Raw genomic sequence first — 22607 nt, 5'->3', positions numbered from 1 at the left:
TGGAATTAAAATTTTATTTCTACACTTCAGATAAATGCAACATAAAGTCATGATAGCTTACATAATTCAGGCCTCTTACTTTAACATACTCACATTCAGATTTAGTAAAAATAAAATCAACTATATAAACTTACCTAAATCAGGCTTTAACTCAGTTGGCAAACTTAGCTTCCTGGACATCTTTGCTGAAAAGTGAAGTATATCTTTTTTTTAAAAAGAATAAACATAATTTTGCTGGTCCTTATTTGCTTCTTTTGCAATATTTAATACATAGTTATCTATTACATTCATTGAGGTACTTTAAAGGATTTCCACTAAAGCAGAGCCTCACTTCCTCAAGTGAGTGGTATCAACTAAATCATGGAAGACAGCAAAATCCCTAAATACAGCATCTTATGACTTTGCTGAGCTTGATTTCTCTTCAGGCTTCAGGCAGGACTTAATGGATTGGATGAACTTGGCTTTGGCTCAACCTCAAGTTTTAAATCCTCAGGTGAGAGGTCAGAATTGCAAGGATGTGCAGTGATTCTTACAAAAAGTTAACATCCCATCCCCCTTTCTTATGCCCTACTTTCTGATCAAACCAGAGACATTTAAAATAGAAAAAAAAAAGAACTTGAAATTACACTACAATTAATGCACATGTGTAAAAAGGTAATCACCTGAGAGAAAATCCACAGCCTGAGAACCATGAAGACATTACAGAGAATAATCATAAAATCAGCAGTGTACAAATACGTGCAACACATTCAAAAAACCAGAAAGATTTTGAAAATACTGTTCAAGTGAAAAACAGCACTTCAACTCATCCCTGACTTAGAAATTATTTTTATAGGATTGGAAATCTTGCAGTCCATTTAAACTGCAGTACAATACAAGCAAATGCTGCTACAAAAACCATCACAAATAAACTAGCAGGCATACATACCACTTTCATCTTACTTTCAGTAATTACTGGAGAAGGAATTATTTTGATATAGTTTATCTGCTAGACCAGGGATACACTCTAAAATTATTTCTCAGCCACATGCTTCTGCTTTGATGTATCATTTTTATGATCTTGCATGGGTAATACTTCTTTTCCTAAAGTAGATACTAAGCTTAGCCTCATAATTCTAGGAGTACCTTGTAATGGGCACATCTCAAAGCATTCTAAATTCTGCTGCTTTTCTCTGTTAAAATTGGAGTTACCTCATTCTAATTATCACTTTAAGAGAAGTCATTCCAATTTTTTCATACCATGAAGAACAGCATGTGACTTAAAGTTAGTTCCACTCCTCCAAAAGTGAAATACTTCACTGTATCATCAATTATGCTCATCAATATTGAAAATTCTAGTTATCTGAGTAGTTGAACAGTTTTATTCCTGTCATACATCATAAAAATTTGAGAACAAGACTCCAGAAATAATCTTCTAATTTCCTTTATGTGTCAATGTTAAAAGTATGCTTGAATTAAATTGAAATTACTTACTCTCAGGCAGAAATGCTAATCACCTATTTTAGTGCAGGCTGAAACTGAAAAGGGCAGCCTGACTACGTGTTTTGTACCCTCATCCTTGCTTTAGCACTGGCAAATACCTAACCTAATGGTGAGGTCAAAACTCATCTAAATGAGGTTTCTGCCAAGGGCTGCTTCCAAACAAGATCAACTCCAATTTCAGATCAGAGCTCAGAGACAGGAACAGAAAACCAGGGTACACAACAGCAGCAGTGACGAGGAGCCCGTCTTTTTGCTGTCAGCTTGAACTTAAATCAGCTTCTGGAGAGATCATGAAATCTCATCTGGAATAGTGAATTTCAGGATGGGCATTCCTCATAACACTTGTTTTCTCTGTTGGACATTTAAATAACAAGAGCTGAGGTACTGAATAAAGCCTCAAGTACGTACACAAAAAATAACTGGAGCTATTTTTGGTTTTTAACAGCTTTCATCATGTGTAAATAACCTATTTAACTAATTGAAGACCAGTACAGTCACTCTTGGCTTTTCAAATAGAAACATTTGGCACAATCTTGACAACTGGGAGAAAATTGACAAAAAAAAAAAAAAAAAAAAAAAAATCCGAAGTTACAGATAATAGATAATATAACATGTAATAGCAAGTATGGAAAAATGTGTTGGATTCTGAGAGCTGATCCAGTTTTAGCTTTTTGTTCCTTAGTGAAAGGCCAGCTGTGTCAACTAAGCTGGTAAGATAAAACAAATTTGTCAGACAATTTTCAACTCACACTGAACTATGCCTCATTAATAGGACAAGAGGATACAAGATTTGTTAAAAAGGATATAATTACTGGAAATTGTGAATTACTGTGCTATGCAAAAAACCCCCAACATTTCAAAACATATGTTAATGTGTCAGAAACCTCAATAATTTAAATGTAAATGAGAAATAAGAACCTATTTCAACAGCAATGGTGCCATCTTGTGTTTAAACAAAAAACTGCCTAAACATGCAGTAAGAAAATAGGAATATTTCACCAGCTAAGCCCTTTTTGACTAACATTATTCAATATTAAAAAACACCCTGCTTGCATTCACATTGGCTTAAGTTTAACAATTTTTGATAAATTCAGGTTTTTTATGCCTCAGATGAAAACCAGCAACATGCTAGATACCTTGTACAAAGCAAAAGATATAAATCAGAAAAATGGAAGATACAGGATGGAGATCTACAGAGACAGCATTCAATGTCAGGCTTTTCACTTGAGCTGCACAACAGGGCAGAGGTGATGCTGACTGTTCCTGCTGCTCGTGGCTGACTTCAAGTAGCAGCTGTCATATCAGAGTTCAGTATCTCCCTTGTTGCTGCAGCATTTACAGCCCAGACAGAGACCTGGGAGCAGTTGTGCTCCTCCTGGCACACTGCTGCTCAAGGCAACAGTGACTGTTTTGCCTGGGTTTAGTCCTACATTTAATATTTCTCTACATTAGAAAATCTAGAGTAATACACAGGTGTACACACACACACATTCTCTCAATATATATAATTAGGAATCATATTAGAGAACTGTCCAAACCCAGGGATTCTTGGAGATTTCTCACAGGTCAGGCTTGGGAAGGTAGGTGTTAAAATATGAAAGACTGCCTTTCCATAAGATGTTATGTGTCAGTATAGCAGGAACAACCTTCAAATCAAAGAAAACCTGAAGGCTGAGAAGGCTTCTCACTAGGAAGCTGTGGCTTAGAAGCAACAGCCACATTTAATTTGCAGGGGGTTATCCTGAGCTGATGCTTTAAATGTATAGCACATCAGTTTGAAAGCTATACAGTGACTTCTTCTCCACTCCTCTTATTTTAAAATAAAATTCTAAAGATTATAAAAGAGACGTGTCTTGGAGCTTTGACAACTAAGAGAAAAACTTATGAAGCCTATTTCATATAACATCACGCGAGAAATAACGAAGCAGCTTAGAATTTGCAAAGCTCCCTAATAATTCTATATTTGACAACTACACAAAATGAAATATTTACATTACCAATTAACTAATGTTGAAATCTCTAAAATTCACATGAGAACAATAAAACCATTTTATAAGAAACTGTATGAAAACATGTGCTTGGATACATCAAAAATTAGATCAAAGTATTAAAAACACGTTGAAAGAATTGGTCTTTGACATTAGGGCAAATAAGAACTTATTATGAACATCGTAAAATTTGATTCAATGAAAACAGCTGTAACTGTCAATTATGATAGCAATGTTTGAAAAATTTAGGTATACGCTTAGAATTTAAGAAATGTGAGACACCTCTGTCAGTATTAACAGCAGGGATTACAAAAGTTTGGAACTAAATCTACTCTGCTTAAGTCTGTCTACTAATACTTTTTGCAATTATTTCTAAATTTGTAAAGTGCAGGAAATAAATAAGACGAATTTTCCTAAGAATTATTTGACACCGGCTACTAGTACAGTTATAAAGGTTTTTAAATCTACCATATTTTGCAGGCACCTTTATTACAGGTTTTTTCCAGAAATGGTTATTATATCTTAGCTTCCAATACAATTTGTAGCTATAATATTTAATCATCTGTATCTCTTCATGTCAAATACTTGATTAACCAAATAATGAGTAAAAAAGCTGAAGGTTTTGCTTCCACTGAAGTTGGATCCCAATGTCTTTCTATAAAAATGTCAAAGCCTTAGAAAATAAGTACTTCCTTCCTGTAAATTCATTTACATTTAGTATATTCCTTCATATTACTTCACAGGATATTTTTTATACCTTCAAATATGTGACATTTGTAAGAGAATGGGCTGGATTCAGTAATGGCCACAGTACTTTCTAAAATTTCTAGAAATGTTTAGTTAAATCAAGTATCTCAATATCTCCAAGGAAACAATTAACTATGATTTTTTTCAAGGTTCATCTTTGATGCAAATAAAAGGGAAACATGACCCCAAGGCAACACATTCACAACAGGTCTTTAACTTGACTTACTATCCATTCCTTAGCACAGAGCATTCACAGTTGTGTATTTAGAAGAAGACAACAAACCAGACAAACTGATCAAATTGTTGGTGCATGAAGCATTTGCGTATTGTTTTACAGAAATCTGTAGAAATTATGATGCTTTATATCAGTTGCAATAAATAATAAATTAACAATGGCTTCATATTTATAACTGTGTGTGTGATGTTACCACCTTGCAGCCCTACCACTGAAATGAAATTACCTCACACTTTGCTAGCAGCATTCCTTTGCTTCTTGTTCCCATTGGGCAAACACAGGCATGATATTAACAGCAACTGAAGTTACCAATGGGATTTTAATTCTGTTTTGCACCACATTTAGCAGGTTATATTTTACACATTGACAAGGAATGGAAGAACCTTGAACTGACTGCTCTGTGTGCCAGTGCAGAGAGCTATGACCATGCCATACACATCAAATACATCTAATTCATCCCCAAGAATACAGTTGATGGCAAACAATTTGTTTCATACAACACGGTGATGTTGATGACAGTGACATATTTTACAAAACTCATTGTCCATGCACATTTGGTTGTCAATTCAGTTTAAAACAATGAAAAGCAAAACCATGCAACTATTAACACAGGAAAGGTGTTTTATTTACATTAAAGAGCTTAGAAGTAAGTTCAGAAAGAGCTAGAATAAGCATGCCAGATATAGAAAACATGGTAGCAAAACAACCACATTAGTGCACAGCAAACCACTCAAAACTATGAAAATGCAAAATAAATAATTATCTTTGGGCTTCCAATAAACTCTGCAAATTACACAAATCACAGTATAACTTACACCCTGAAGAATGCATTGCTTATAAATAAATGTTTTTCTTTTTTTAGCTGTGAAAAACATTTCAAATACTTTCAGTTGAAAGGCTTCCAGCTGAAACAGATGTGAATGGCTCTACAGAATCCTCATTAGCATACTTTATTAATGCTCTAACATAACTCTTTGAAAATAAGTGGAAAAAAATAAAAAGAGGTCACAGTCAGTCAAATTTTCCATGTGTTTTGCACAAGACAGTGTGTCTTACGTTCAAAAGAGACAAAAGGGAAACATTACCTCAAAGGACATTGATATAACACGCACAAGATTAGGTCTTGTTTTTCTCATGGTTTTCTCAACCTGAACATTAGGCTCTAGTTACTCTGAAATTCCTTTAGGGGAACATATTAAAGCTCATGTAAAAGACACTAATTTCTTTTTTAATTACAGATGAATTCACATAATGCATTATTGACAGCCATTTGCTTTCTTGACTGATATTCAGACTTTTGCTGTCCTAAAATTAATTTTCCCTGCTATTTCTGAGGTCATTGCAAGAATGTCTCAACACAGGGCAAAAACATGCCTTTTGTACAGTACTTTCTGTACCTCAGATTTCAAGGATTAATTTGCCATACTCCTGAATTCTGAATGATTCTTTGTCTCCCTGAATTCTGAATGATTCTTTGCCTCAAATACTGAATTATGATGGAAGGGATTAATATTTTGGGATAAAATTTAAATTGCCAAACAGAAAAACAAAAGAGAGACTTCAGGAAAAGAAATCTCTTCCTCCTTGGTCTCAAGCTATGCTTCCACACAACTTTAGCTACAACTAGTAGCTTAGCAACTAGTTTTACTTTATAATTTCAACCTAAACCGACTGAAGAGAAACAATGAAATTATCCTACAATGATATACTAATTTGCTAAATGAAAACAAAATGAACATTAGCAAAGTGATTCTGCAGTCAAAGTAACCATATCCCAGTTAAGGAAGAAGAGTCCCTTTCCCAAAGCCAAATCATACAGCCTCTTGCTTTCATTTATTTAATGAGCCACTTGTCAGAAGCAGAGTTATTTCCATCCCAGCCATGAAAGGGTTCAATCTACCTGCATACAACATATTCCAAGGAAATTTTGTTATCAAATTAAGACACAAGTCTAGAGCTGGTTGGGTATTGTGCCACTGTTGGATGCAGAAAAGTAGACAGTTCTGGAACAGCAATGGGAAATACTTATATAAATACAAGCCAGTCCTCTTCCAAATGAATAGGTGAAACCATGATAGTACCTGACCACAGCCATATAAAAATCTGACCATATGGCTATGAATACAACATACAAAAAAGAAATGGCATCAGCCATATGTTTCCAAAACCAGCACACCTTCACAAAAGTGGAATCACCTTGTGACTTGTATAGACTGAACTCTTACTATGCATTAGAATTTCACCCATCCAGAAAAAGAGAAGTGAAACTGCAAAATTAGATAATTTAAATCACCAATATCCTTGATTTTTTTAGATTATTGTGCCCAGTGTATTTAGTACAGAAGCAGCCCATAGAATAACCAAGTAGCGCAAAGAATGAAAAAAATTAATAACAGAATGCATTGAAATTTGGCTGTTATTTTGCCCCTTTTTTGCTGCTGGGTTAGTGCTGCATAGAGTAAGGCACTGAATTAGAAAGAGTAGATTTTTTTCTAGTTCCTACCTATGTCATTGGTTACCATCTTGGAAAATTTTCTGCTTTTGGTCCTCACTGTAAATAATATTATAATTAAAAAAAAAAATCAATCTAAGTGTATCAAAAGGTGAACTAAAAAAATAAGACTAAAGAAAAGAAAAATACTGTACCCTTTTCTATAAAATTATTCATTTTTTGTTCATCATCAGAATTGTTTGGTGAACCAGAACCTACAAGTGGAGACAGAATGAAATGGATATACATTTGACATGAATGAAGGAGATATAGTTTTGACACAAAAATCAATGTATATTAATACACTTAAGATATACATATATTATACAATATATGTATACATTTAATATACAAAATTATATTCAAGATCTGAGTTTAACAAAGATGCAAAGAGAATATCAAATACTGATATTGGTATTCTCTGTAGCTGTATTAGATATTATAAAGTACAAATTACTTTGGCATGACACAATTCTGGCATATTGGAATTAGCCACAGAAATTACAATGCAAGGTACAACGCTGCACATTGAGTTTATTTCTAGAAATAATGCCCTCATTGAACAAATGTTTATACTAAATAACTAAATGGCTCTACTAATCATTGCTCCAGACACAGAGATTAGCCTAAGTTATGATTCACAAAACACAGCTGTAACAATAATAACAAGTTCTATAAATCTGTTTGGGTTCCCCCCCCCCCCCCCCCCAATGCAGTAAATTACTGTTGGACCACAGTTCTTGAACTACTCTGCAGACAGCTGTAGGCCAATAGTGCCACCTGGATTTTTCTGTATCCCAACCCTGAAAAACTGATATTAGCAACAGACCAGAACTTCAGGCTTACCATTGTCATGAAATTAAAAGATTGCCAAGAAATTAAAACAATTTGTCTAAAACTTTTAAAATTTAATTGGATTTTATATTGTGGCAGTGTGAAAAGAGAATAGAACACAAGCATTTTGGCACTTCTGAAGACAAAAACTTGACAGTTTAAATGCTGTACAATCTTTTAGGTCAGATAAATGTTCCCAGAGTCTAAGCCTATTGCTGCTTGACATCTATAGAAAAAGCAGGAGGTACGATTACTCCTCCTGCATTTTCACAGTATTTCTATAGTTCTGTGTTCCTGAAACTGTAGGATACTCTCCTAACTTGCATAGGCAGGCAGTCCCTTTTGCAGTCGTCTCATCTATATAACCACCCACTGGAGGAATCCTAATGGAAGTCACCTTCCACTTCACTTGGACACGGAAAGGTGTATTTGAGGCTTCAGTCCAAAGAGTGACTGGTATCTTTTACAGACCACATTGTAACAATGAACACCAATAAGGCATTCAATTGCCAATCTCATCCTCGAATTTTAGAGCTAGTAGCATGCAAACATTTTGTGTTTGTGTATTTTACTCTTAACTAGAAAACCTCTAGACTGCAAAAAGTTTCCTTAAATTTAGCCTCCATCCTTCTTCTCAAGCTTGCCAATACTCTGCAGCAAATTTCTCAAAGAGGTCCTCTCTTACCTCTGAAAGCTAAACGCCACTTTCAAGCTTGTTTTCAGTCTTGAGGTTTTGCCCAGAAAGGATACAAAACTCAAACCAAACCTAAGGAATTACAGTTCTTCTCTCTTCACAAACATCAACAAACTATTTCCATCCCAGGGTGGTTCATCCAAGACTTATTTCAAAGGAAAAGTTGAGAAGTCTACCATAAGCTTAATCTAATTCACTGAGAGCAGAGGACAGAATCAAGGGAAGCAAGGCACAATCCAACCTCGCTACTAGAAGTTTCTATTTTACAGGAGAACGCAAGAGCTACATTCCCCCTCTATCTTTTGTGCATTCACACTTTTTGGTACTTTTTTAAACCTTCTTCAGCTCACACTCAACTCAAACAAGCAGGAGGAAGGTAGGGGAAACCAATTGTTAAATTTAGGAGTTTTCCATAAACCTTAATTTTCATCTTTGCATTTGTCTTCCTTGCACTGTTGCAGAAGTGTTGAAATTAGTTTTACTCTACTTCAACACTCAATTATGAAAGAATCCTCTTATTTAAACAACACAGTGTTTTAAGTAGTGTAAGTTAGGAGTTGTTTGGGCTAACATTTGGGTGATTCTGGAGCAGGGGATAAAAGGATACACTTCAAAGACATTTTATAGCAGTGTTCCAGAACCTATATTTAGCCCAGATTTTCAAGTGGGTCAAATTCAAATAGTGAATTGATAACTATGCTCAACCTTGACAGACAAAGGATTTCCTGCAACTGCAGCAATGCATAGAAAATTGTTTACAGGCATTGGTCTCAGTGTGTAAAAATGAAATAGGAAACATGCTCTTTATTCTCAACACCACAAAAAAAGCTTTCATTATAAACTATACTCAAGTTGACTTCAGCATGCCAATACTTAGCAACACAGATTTGTCATGAAATTATATCTTCAGGCAAGACTTTTAACTAAAACTCACAGCTAGGTTGTGCTTTAATTATAAATAAATCAAATTTACTCTAAGAAAGCTAGTAAAAACGAAAATTGCATTGATTGATCTAGAGGAGCATTTGGCAGAATTAAAAATGAACATTAAAAGACAATTGTCAAATCAGAAATTAAAATTCATGTTAAAATTTCTACTACTGCTACAAACACAATGTTTTGGTTTGCTATGTTTTCAATTTGGCTTTGAAAGATTCAGGCTAAAATAGAAAAGGAACCACTATTAGACTCCCATCTTAATTAGCATTTTGCACTACATACTACTTTACATGCTTCATTTAAATCTGCAGTTGAGTCCTTTAACCTTGAGTAGTTTTGAATAAAACAAAATGAAATCTTTAAAAGTTCTCAGAGCAATAAATAAAGTGACAAAAACTACTACAAAAACTATTCACTCTATACATTGACATGCATTATTAAGTATTTACATGGTTATAGCCTCAACTAGCCAATATAAAAATAATAAATCTTGAAGGTTTCATTTAAAATATTCACATACAGCAGTGGCAACTGGAAAACTGAAAAAAAAAAAGGGTGCAGGAGGAGGAGTATTAAGTAGGGAACTCTTATTTGCCTGCTGGTTTCTGAAGACCTCTGATTCCAAAGAAAAATAATAATTTGGCACTTATGAGGAAGCAGAAGGAAACTTGCTCAGAAATAATCTCTACCACTTTTGAGGAATATGAAACACAACCATACGAATTATTACAGGAATTTGCGCATCTCTTGTCAATGCTTCAAAATTCCATTGTGCAGTATGTTCCCTGAGGCATAAATATTTCCGCTTATTCTCTCTTCAATCATCTTTATAACATACTCCTATTCCATCTCTTAAGTCAGCCTTGTTTTAAAAATGCAGTTGTGCAAGATGGCAAAATTTATGACAGTTCCAAAAGTTTATGAGAGGACAACAGGCCTTATATAATTACTTAAGTAGTAAGTGTTAACTTAATGCATGCCATGTTCTGGGAAAATGAGAAGCTGAAGATCAGGGAAAGTTATGATTACCTGACGTGGGTGACTTGCAGCGATCTTCTGGCACCACTGTACCTTCATTTATATCACAGAGACCTGCTGAAACACAAAACCAGTGTATTATAAATACAGCTCCCATTTTAGTTTTACTTCCACCGCACTCAGGAACTTCATTTCTTATTAGAGACAAACAAGCCAGTTGTGATAGAATTTCTGTTACATACTACTCTTTTTGACATTACTCACAGTAACTGTAGAGTCACTTTTTCATACTAAAGTTTTCTTTGCAAAATATACTCTCTCAATACATTTTAGTGAAAACCATTATATTTTCAGCTAGACAGACTTATCAAAAGAGTTAATTATTTACATGTTACAGGAAGATATTAGGCATAAACATAATTTGTTTTGAAAAAAATGCATCATATTAAAATATGCATCGAGTTAAAAATGTAATTGCAAAAGAAAATCATATAAAAGAGGGTCCTGATGATTGCAAACAGGATGTGTGAAATTACAGTGCCTTTTTCAAATAATTTTCCACTGTTACACTGATATGCCTTGTATTTGTCGATTTGAATTACCAAGTTAATTTTCCAGAAAAACTCCTTATTGGTGTCACTTAAAGAACTCAGGTGTTAGGATGTTGATAGGTGTTCTCCCTTGCATGGAAGAATTTCACTAAATTTCTTACAGCATCAAATCTGATCAATTTGAATAACTGCAGTATGTTAACATCTGAAAGGTAATTCCTTTCATTCTACTGATGGAAACAAAACCTAGTCATACACAATCAGATGCAAAAGACGGAAGCTGCCTCAAAATGGTCCTAAATATTATTCCATTGCATAAATTAAAAGTATACAAGAAAATTTCTAATTTTTTTTTACAAGAAATTGCTGTCAAGACTGCCCAAAATTTAGAGAAGTGCATTTTGTTGATATTTTAAAGTTAGTAATGCATCTTCAGGTTTATATCATGAAGCTCTCCTACAGAAATTTCATTATGTGATACTAAGGCAAACAAGCATGTAATACTGAACAGTAATAGCTAAGAAATATTTGCTAAAATTACAGAGTTTTGCATGCACACAAATATTCCAATACTCAAAAAGTTTGAGTGTTAATGGTAATGGCTAAGGCAGGAAAGGAATTACGTGGAAAGCCTGTCTATACAACTGCACACTACCTATTCACAAGCGCCTCTGTACATATCTGTTAACAAACAAAAATACAACAGCTCTACTCCATCAAAGTTTTAAAATTTCCAAACACTTAATCAGAAGTTAATAGTTTAAATGGAAAAAGGTTCTCCTGAAATAAAATATCAGTATGGAACACATTGAAAGTATGTTACATTAACAGTTCCATTTATCCAAAAGAGTCTTTTTTAAGATTACTAAGGGCATGTATAGCTTAAACCCCAAAACTCAATGACTAGAATTGTCAAATGGCCTTAAGGCTTTGTTAATCCTACATTTAACAGTTCTGGAACCAATTTAAATTCTAAAATGTCAAAGGAAATTCCAGGTGGAAGCTATATATTTCCACTACATAGGAAAAAGAAAAGAGCAATTTATTTAGTTATCTGTCAGTAAATCAATGAACACTATGGGATAATCAGAACATTACACCAGAGTTTTAAACAGGCATAGGAGACTAAATGTTTTGAAGTAGACAGGATGGTGTAAAAAGATTTTTGAAAAATCCTGAAGTTGCTTTCACCACATGCAATATAAGTTTTAGATGACAGCTGTACTGGGAGGATAAATCCATATTGTGCTCTTAGAAGTAATTGCACCCTCAGGAGCCAAACCAAACAAATTCATACATGCAGTTCAGGAACACAATTTCCTCCCTTCCAATAAAGATTAATTCTTTACCTTCAAAGGAAGAGCTTAACTTCTTGTACAAGTTCTCCTATGAAAATTCATTAATTGACAGCAATAGTCTTTAGACAAGAATGAAGATACCTGCGCACTTGAATTTTTGTAGGAACTCTCAAGGCTATAATTTGATTAATATACATCTTAATTAATAACAAGAATAACTGTGTATTGTGGTAATCATTATGGTATGTAAATCTTGGATATCTGTTCATAGCCATTACTGCTATTACTTAGGAGAGAAAAGGAACAGGAATAGATGAAAAGTCTTTTTAGCTATGATTGAGTTGGTAATTAAACCAAACAGAATATAACAAGAATGATCTAAGTTTGTGAACTAGGAGGGTGTGCCTATGACCAAGCTGAAGAAGCCTGCAAGATAATCTCTTGCTATTCATCTTGAAACCCCAGGTATCCTGACAGAAGCACTGGGAGCAAGACTGCATTCCTGGAAAAATTCTCTGGTTTCTGGTTTATAGTATCCATGCAAATTGCTATGAATTACAAAACAAAATTGATCCAAGAGTTTCTGTTTCAGAAATACAAACTATATCCTTTTATAATACCGTTATATGTACAAGTGACCTTCTAATAAGCTTTTAGTTTATCTACGCAAACTCCAGAAGCAAGATATTGGAAACTCTCCAAATTACCAAAAATTAAATAATGTCATTGAAGACATCATTACCATGCTGCATTAAAAACTCCGCAGAATTACAGCTGAAATTAACTGATATATAAAGCTTCATGAGAATTAGTCAGTTTTTTGCACCAGTTTTAAGCAGACATATCTCAGAAGAACCTACAACTTGACTGTAAACAGTGCAATTAAAAATTACAACTAAAACTAACTTGATATGATGTAAAAGTTAGAATTAAAAACAACCTGAAAAACAGGTTGGGGGAAAAACCCCCCCAGCCCAACAATAAAACTTTCTGATACAGTTTTGGCCTTGGCTAATGTAAGCCACAGCTGATATTGGTCTCACAACATTTAAGTTAAAAATTCAAATGTTTCATGAGGGAGGATGGAAAAAAGATGACCAAGCAACTCAAGAAGAGTTCCAGGCATGTACTTTCTTCCAGTTTTCTCCACCCTACTTTTTGAATCACTCATAGATTACTGCAAAAAAACTTTTTGATACAAAATAAAAATTTTAAAAAGTCATATGCATGTAAGAACGGTTTCATTTTTGTCAGAAACCTAAACTGCTTCTTGTAGAACTAAGAAATCCTAACTTTTAAAGAGTTGTACTGAATTGCACTAATCAAAGAGTCACATAAAATCTTGTAACTCTCAGCAACAGTAATTTGCAAAAAAAGAGTTATGATTCATGTTCTCTGTGAACTTATGGAACTACGCAGGAAAAAATAACAGCTATATAAATTTCGGTTTTTCATCATGAAATTAAGATCTTATTTAATGATTGATTTAATGACTCCTGTCTTATTTAGCAAAGAGTACATCAAGCAAAGCTGCCTAACAGTGTAAGCTCCATCACATATAGCTTTCATCACACTATAAACTTTTACTTACACATTTCATGTCTTTGGGCACATGGCCAGAGCTGATTTTCTACACCCTCCCCCCTCACTATTAGACTCTGAAGGCAAACTTTGATTTTGTTTTTAACCTTGACAAGCAACTGATGACACTGTCTGGCAGGCCTTAACAAAACACATATACTGCATGCTTCACAAACTATAAATTGCCACCCAAAACATGTGAGTAGTATACCTGGTACGAATCACTGATAAATTCCAAAACACGATCCCAACTGGGAGCTTGTGTCTGTAGAGCTAGCCTGAAATGACATTTTACAGTCTAGCTAGTGTAGAGAGCCTTGTCTCTAAATAGATGCTGCTTTAAGACGGGAATCTGAATTTCTTTTCTGAGTAGAAAAAATAAGATGACAGAGAAATACATCATATTCTTGCAACACAAGAGAAGGGAAAAAATCTCGCATTTCCATTCATATTTTAGAAGATACATAACTCTCACTCTATAAAATTTTTTAAAAGACGCCTTTGTAAATTTTTAATTTTTTGATTAGGGACATACCATTTACTAAATCTTAAGTATGTTGGCAGATACTGATAATCTATTGAATTGACATTTTATGCTGAAACATACAGAATATCTGGGTTTTTATGAGGAAGGATCAATCCTTCCTGCCTTTTCTGGGCTTGGTTGAATGTACAATAGCAATATCCTGCTCTGTTGCAGGCTGTCTGACTGCATAGGTAAACTAGTATAATTTTTTTTCCTTAAATACACTGTTGTTGTCTCAAAGAATAGGAATTTTCTAAACCAACGACATTAGATAGAAAAATACTTTTTCTAGGAAGATTTAAATATCAAGTACTAGTAGTCCCTGAAGATTATTAGTTGTATAGCCATTGAAAATATCTTATTCATAGATAAAAATAATTTTTAAGTATTAAAATAGAAATGTTTCCAAGACAGAGATTCAATGAACACACACCTATCAAAGCAAAAAACAAGGAAGCATAAGCTCCTTGCATTTTTGAAAACACTAAATGCAAATAGTGAATGTCCAAGAAAGGGAGAATGCAAAATCTGACCATCTCATATAGTTCCAATCCTATAAATAAATCAGAGGGTAGCACTTAGATGTAACAGACTCATTATTTGTGGAAAATTGTTGAAGCAATTATCGAAGTCTGGGCAACACATAAACTGAAAGAACTACAAATAATGAAAAATGCTAAATAATAACTAAAGAAATTATTTTCAGTTTTTAAACCACTGTAGCTCCAGTTAACCGAGATACTTTCAGAATGGTAAACAGAAAGAGAATTACATGGTTATGAAATTAACTCTCAGGTACAAAACTTGTTTAATTTTATTCCTAAATAAAACGTCCAAGTAAATACAGCTTTACAATATTTACCAACTTTGGGATTTCTACCCATCTTGTTCTTTTTTTCAAAACAATAATCAATCAGTGCCAGATCCTGGTTTTCAGTTCTGTATCATCTTAAGGTGGAGGCATTTCTTTTATGCCTAGCTCCCTTTCTGCCACAGCAGTAGAAGAGGAAAGACTATAGAGAAAGCAATATTTGGCAATTGAGACTATCCTCTGAGATGTATTTCTTTTTTCTTGTTGGGAGAAGAGAAATGGTAGAACTAAGACTTGGACCATAATTTCAAGTTTGTTTTGCAGTTCTGTTTGTTTGTTGTTTTACTTTTTTAACTCCATTTTTACAGTAGCTTAATCTGCTCTACTTCATTAAAAAAAGGGCTGAGATTACCTACCTCTGCCTGGGGGCTGGAAAAAACTGGCATCCTAAGAAAAGGCACAATTCTATGCTTTTAAAAAATAAGCTTTACATTCTCCAGATCCTTGGATGCTGTGAATGATGTCTTAAGTCAGACTCTCTTGGGTAATTCATGGTTCTGATGGCTTACCTTCCTCACACAGACACCTGAACTTCAAAACTGCTTGGAAACTGAACAGGGCTGTTCACAAACACCTCTTAATCCCTATAAACAACATTTTTGTAGAAGTAACTTTTCACTTTTACAAGAAGAATCTCTCTGTAATCACAATGTTTATTTTTATCATTGCTACTAATACTCTGGACTTCTGAAGCTTTTTCTGCCAGAAAGGGAACAACGCAAGGAAAGTTTCTAGTAAAATAACACTAAATATTTGAGTAAGATCTTAGCTCTATAAACATCAGCAAAATCTGAGATAGGATCTCCTTTTGATTTTGAGATTTATTTGTTTAAAAACCCAAAATACAGAGACTATTATGGTTGCTTTATTCCTTTAAATTTCTTTTAAAGATATCACAAATGAGAAATATAATGGATGCAGGATGGATTGAAATCAGTTTCTATAAGTAAAACAATTACTTAAAAAGAACTAAAGAAAATAATTATGGTGAGTGAACCAAACAAAAAAAAGTCAAGTTCAGATGTTCAAAAAATATTTGAATGCCATGAGATGACTTACTTATATAAGAGGTGCGAAGCTTTTTCACAGACTCTGAATATAAGTTAGAAAGGCCGCACATGCAAGAAGCCACAGTCAGCATACCTTCATGAAGCAATGAGAAAAGGAAAGACCAAACACTAACAGTACATTTGAGACAGAAAAGCCAGCTAAGTAACTTGTACAACCAGGTTATTAAAATGCCATTGCCATGCAAATTGTTAGTATCAGAAGTTAAGATGCAAAAAATATGACTTCATATGACAGCTACATTAATGAGCAAAAAAGGGCTTTCATCAAGAACATCTTAGAGACACAGTTGAAACACAGAGTTATGTGAATCCAATTTATTGGATCAAAATAACAACAGTTAGGAAAACAAAAGCAAGTGAAGTTTAAAGCTCCAAAAGGCAGTTTATAATCCATATGCATGAGGCAGAATTTAAGCCCTTTACTCCCAGGACAAATTAACACAGTCAAACAGTAAAGCTATTTCTTTCTCTCACAGTTTATATCACACAAGAAAATATTTTATCTGACAGGATACCAACTGTGTATGCTCTGCTCTGTATGAATGATTTTTACATCCAATTGCTCAGTTGAAATAAACTGACTGGTGTTAACTGGATCTTTTTCAAACCATTCATTTACTAAAATACCTCCTAGAACATCAATTTGAATAAAATATTACCCGAAGAACTCACAAGGACTTTACTCTGGATCTCTTAAAGAAATTAACAGCCAATCATGAGGAAGGGTTTTTTTGAACAGCTTATTATTATGTCTTGTGTTTTCTGAAATAACTTAGGAGTATCCATGACACATCAGGGAGAAGAAAATTTTAAAAATACTAAATTTTTTTCCTGGTTACAAAAAGCTTTGTATTTTGATTGAAAAGTCACTTTCCATTTTAGCTGAAAAGGAATATTCTTCAGCATATTTTAAAATCAAAATCCATTTTTTTCTATTTCAAAGAGATTTATTTTATCAGTTTGTGTGTAGAAGTTTATTTTCTTCATTTCAATCAAAAGTTTCCTCAAGCATAACATAACAGTATTAACAATATAACATGATTTAGCTCATCAGGGACATTTGTAGTCAAATTTTAATAGAGGAGCCAAGAGATCCCAGCAAACACTCAGGCTATCTGCAAACATTAATGGATTTATACAACCATGTAATATGGGTACTAGCTTTATCAGAAACATCAGGATACTTCCTAATGCTGTGTAAATTAATGTAAAGTGCATAAATCCATTGTAAATTTATATTTTTTCTTAAAATACATATTACCCTGAAAAATATGTAATGGTATGAAGCATCAGTAGATTTCACTAAGCAACAATTTTTAAGGAAAGATGAATTAACAAAGCTGCAATAGTGACATTAGCAACAGATCAAGAAGAAAGAAAACCACAGCGAAGAAAGTGTGCATTCTTTGAATACAAACAAAGACTAGATGACCAACTGTGCCTTTCTTCTGAGCTTAAAATGAGTTTGGGTTACCCACCTCCAGATGGTTGCCGGGTTTTTCGGGGAGATCGTGGCTCCCTGCGGTAGGGATCATTGGAGCCGTACAGTTCAATAGTGCCTAGATTCAAGAGCACTGTCTTCTGGAGGTAATCAACCATGGCAATACCATTACAGTTTCCAAAAACTACTCTGGAAAAAGAGAAGTTAAAGGAAATACAATGCTAATTAAATGTTGGTAGTGTTTTGCACAGATATTTTTTGCAGTTCAGCATTTAACACTTCCTAATTTTTAGGAATTATCCTAGATTACACTTATTTATAAATTTTTATTGTAGAGTGCAGTATTGATTAATTGTTCTCTTGTAAAAACGTGGTGCCAAGTAGAACAGATCACTGTCAGTGTCCTTGCCAACCTATCTGACACAGAGCCTTAAGTGACACTTACTCTTGGCCGTACAGTGCCAGGTGAGGAAGAATGATGCTGATTTGCCTCTGCTGTTAGCATCATCACTATCTGCCATGACCCAAAAGGAATTCTCTCAGAAGCACAAGAAACTGATTACCTGTATGTTGCTGTGCAGCTCATGTGGACACACACAGAGACTCAATTTTAATGGATAGTTTCGAACCACTGTGATGGAACAATGGAAGAACTGTGTAGAAAATACTTACAGGCCATATGCAGAGTTGATGGCTAAGCTGGTTATCTGTTGAGGAGGTTCTCCACTCACCCACACCAGCTGGATAACAAGCTCGATTTGGTAGCCTGGAGACTGCTTGAGAGGAGAATTTTTGACTCTGCAAAGTAAACAAAACATCGCCAGTGTCTCAATTTTTTTCCCTTATGGGTTCAGAGTTCATTAAATTCTACACCATGCTGGACTTTAAAATGTTAGAAAATGGTAAAAACTTTTATCAAAAGCAAACAAAAGCAACCAGAAGAAAAAGCCATAGTGAAACTAGGAATTCACTTCTTTTGATTCACTACCTAATTAAAAATTATTGAACAATGATCACATATTCTTAATTTTTTTCAACCTCAGAACAAGGTGTAATAGTGCTATTATGCTGTATTTCCTTTAATAGATAAAGGTACTCAGTCAGTGTCTAAAGAAGATGATGTTACACATTTTTTCAGAGTTTCCAAAAGAATTCTGATTTAGAAAACTGAAGGGGGTGAGAGGTGTATGTGGAATAAGCGCAAAGAATGGGAAACAGAAGCACAATTTATTGAGATAAATGCAAATAAAAAGCTGACGATATGGCAAAACCAAAATGAAAACAAGGAAATTATTGTAATGGTACACCAATTGAATGCAGTGAACCTGGGACTGGGGGAATTGAAACTCCTGTAAAGATTTTGTTTGCATGCTGAAAAATTTACACAGAAAAGATTAGATCTTGCATTTTTTTACACAAAAAACATTGTGTAGAATAAGCTCTTGTCCCCTCAATTCCACTTATTTTACCCATTTATTCTCACTAATGGATATTTGAAATTGATATTTGAAAAGTTATTTGAAAATATTTTACATAAGTTTAGAATTTTCCAATTTTTCTATTTAGGTGAGTTTCCTTCAGAAATACACATCTCCAACTCAGTACAATCAATACAATTTGAAAACTCTTACCCAAATAAAGCAACTCTATCAGAACTGTTTTCTGGATGGATACACTCAAAAAAATTAAAATCTAAGTTGGGATCTTAAACTTCAGAAAACAAAGTATATACTTAACTTTTTATCTCTAGATATACATTACATATTTCTTACATTCTGTTAGCAAAAGTCATGGCTCGTAAGTCACACAAGGGACTCTTGTAGGAGAGTAAAAAAAGACTTTTTAAAATCTATTTTCTCTAAAGCTCACACAAAGAAGCTTGCAGAAAAAGCTCACCATTTAAAAAGATCAAAAAGCTTGTCAAAGACCTACAGTGAGAGCACTATTAGGCATCATGCAAAGTGAGGATCCATGAAAAAGGGACATTTAATTGATTCTGTTTCCAATACACAAAGTTGTTCCCTTGCAAGACTTTCAAAAAATAAATATATTTATAAGCCTAAAGAGTTAGCACTCAGCTAGCTATCTGTAAGAATTTTCATTTCTGATTTGCTTCTAAAGCTTAAGGCTCTGCAAAACTAACAGAAGAAACATATTCAGACATACTTGGTCTAAAATTAAGGAGAGCCACAAAACATCAGCTTTCCTGTTCATTTCAAGGACAATAAGATATCCAAGTGACTGAACTGCTGCTATTAAAAACTGTTTGCTCTAAGGCACCATCATCTATAGTTATACTAACATCTATGCCAATTTTTTCTAAAATCAGTTAAACCAAAAGATATGGACTTTTTTTTTTTTAAAGTCAGCTTAAAAAGTAAAAAAAATTGAGATTGCAATATTTATTTCTTAAAGCAGAGCTCAAATTAGATTGATCAAATCAGATACTTGGAAAACTCTGCTTTACAAAATAAAATATTTTCACCACCAGTGACATTTCTATAACAATATCACAGTACACATACTCTGACATATTCTTGCAATGTTTCAGACTCACTTGAAAGTGTAACAGAATAAACTTACTTCAAACATGGGACATTATCACGAAGTCCATCAGATGAACTGCTACTAGTAGATGGATGAGACTGGGGAACAATGGATTGGGGATTGGAGCCTGTGCCTGGAGTGGGTACAGGTGGCACCTGCTCACCATCTGGAGTTTCAACATCATTTATTTCATATAGGAGACGTACTTCCAGCATCTGTTAATTAACGGAAAAAAAAATATCTGTAAAGTACTGCCTTTCAAAACACTGAGTATGAAATAAATGAAGAGCAACTGAAGGTAGTAGCGATAAAAGTGACATCCAGAACTTTTCCACCTTTTGAAAGATAATAATCTAATAGACAGTGTAACAAAGGCACATGTAGTATTCAGAAATGCAGAGTCATACTATTACAGACTGAATATCTGAAGATTGCTAGAACTTGAATGTCTGATGTATTTCCCAGTTTTTAAAAATAGCAAAATAAATTAAATACTGGACCCATTTAATTATCATTCTGCTGACTACATATTTAGTTAGGAAGATGACTTGGTTTATATACTTCAGGAATGGTAAAACAGAGCTAAAGCCACACAGACTGCTAAATTTTTACTGATGTAATACTGTACACATGGTGGCTTAGTTCAGTGTTTGATGTGTTGAACTGGATCATACATTTTAAAGAACTGTAAATTCATCATGACTTTAGATTTCCTTCTTCAGCATCTGTAACAACATCAGAATTAACTGCAGTGCAGTGTAAAAGAAGTTTCCAACTGTTTTATCATCTGCAAAATAGAACTTAACTCATAGACTATAGAACTGTATAGTATTTTTTAAAATGTCAAAGAGTACTCTAGATTAACTCGATTTAGGCTGATTCATAAAAACTTAGGAAAAAACCTGTTCCTTAAGAAGGGAATGTACTTGTACATAAAAACACACAAAAAAAGCCCCACACCCCAGGTCCTAAACTACAGCTTACAAGCGAGCAGAATAGCGGGGGGAGAATGTGTGTGTTGGAGGAAGGAGGTGAGAGAAAAAAACCCAACTACATTGCAATTAACACTTAGAACAGGCAACACTTTATAATTAAATGTTATAAGTTTTTGTTCATACATTCAAATACATAAATTTGCATGTGTGTATTTCTGATTTAACAAGAAACTTCTCAACTCTCGTAATAGAATCATTGTATCTTATACAGAATAAAACAGTGACACAGATTAACAGATTTCAGGGCATGTTTGGCACATTTTTATTCTTCTAGCTCTGCATACTGCATATGTTTTGACAGGACAGATGGTAATTATGAAGATTCAAGGGATCAACTCTGTAAAATCTTCAAAATTCCTCAACTCCATAGCTCATTCACTTCTGTTATCATTTTACCTTTGATACAGACAAGCTTTGATCCACTATTTGTTTCCATAGAATGACCAAAGAATGATTATTGGCTGAAAAGCCTCAAAATGTCACTGAAAACCATCTCTGTGTGCAATATTTACTTTTGCTGAATTTCATAATTAATTACTTTCTCTCCAAAAACCCACACCTCTGTTTCAAGTCAATTACTTTTGTCCATTTCACTAATATAATTAAAGACAAAAACAACAACAACAAAAAAAACAAAAAAAAAAAAAAACAAAAAAAAAAAAAAAAACAAAGAAATTGCTAGAACAGTCTTATTACAGCTAAATCCTACCAAGTTAAAAAATGGTCATAACTCTTTACCGGAATGACTTCTGTAGTCACCTCCTGCTTGCTGAACCTGTAAATAATGACATGTGCAGAAACTCCAGCTATGCACAGCATTCTACTTTCTGGACACCATGAGATGATCTGAATAGCGTATGGATCTTCATCTACTATATCTGTGTTTGGCCTGTCATCTTTATTCCGTGATTTTTCAAATACTTTGGCTGTTTTTAGCTTATAGAGTACTTGCAGCGTTACTAGAACAAAGCAAAAGAGAAAAATCAGTTTAGATCTAAATATATAGCTAATATATTGACACAGCTAATTTTTGAATTGTATCTTCTCAACTGGAATTTCAATTCTGTGTTAATTTTTTTGCAACTGTCTACATGCTGATTTCAAACTTCACCAGCATATTGTCTAATCAATGGCCCAAATTACTGCTATAAATACTAATCACAACATTAGGAAAACATAAATTTCTCCTTTTCCATATTTCACTGGTTTTACCTGAATCTCATTTCCCTACTTCACCTCTAAGAATGTCTTATTAGAAAGATTCTAAAGTTTTTGAATCAGTAAAGAGGATACTTGCAATTTCTCCCTTAACAGGTTTATTTATCTGTTTCAGAAAGAA

The 22607-nt window shown here is 33.9% G+C and overlaps 1 protein-coding gene across 8 annotated transcripts in view; it reads right to left on the bottom strand.

Annotated features, from left to right (window-relative positions):
• STXBP5 (syntaxin binding protein 5) overlaps positions 1-22607 on the bottom strand; it is a 104410-nt gene that overhangs the window by 14725 nt on the left and 67078 nt on the right. For 2 of the 8 annotated variants that reach the window (XM_064708408.1, XM_064708407.1), the window contains exons 16-23: positions 22007-22227; positions 20310-20488; positions 18399-18524; positions 17764-17915; positions 10440-10505; positions 7099-7158; positions 6956-7003; positions 135-185 (exon numbers count right to left, since the gene is read on the bottom strand). In XM_064708408.1, coding sequence (XP_064564478.1) covers positions 135-185; positions 6956-7003; positions 7099-7158; positions 10440-10505; positions 17764-17915; positions 18399-18524; positions 20310-20488; positions 22007-22227 — 903 coding nt within the window. The remainder of the gene's footprint in view (positions 1-134; positions 186-6955; positions 7004-7098; positions 7159-10439; positions 10506-17763; positions 17916-18398; positions 18525-20309; positions 20489-22006; positions 22228-22607) is intronic. The other 6 variants (XM_064708409.1, XM_064708410.1, XM_064708411.1 and 3 more) reach the window with 6 other exon arrangements.

The sequence above is a fragment of the Zonotrichia leucophrys genome, chromosome 3 (genome assembly GCF_028769735.1).
Source record: "Zonotrichia leucophrys gambelii isolate GWCS_2022_RI chromosome 3, RI_Zleu_2.0, whole genome shotgun sequence".
NCBI classification, from domain to species: domain Eukaryota; kingdom Metazoa; phylum Chordata; class Aves; order Passeriformes; family Passerellidae; genus Zonotrichia; species Zonotrichia leucophrys.
This window is presented reverse-complemented; position numbering and strand designations above follow the sequence as displayed.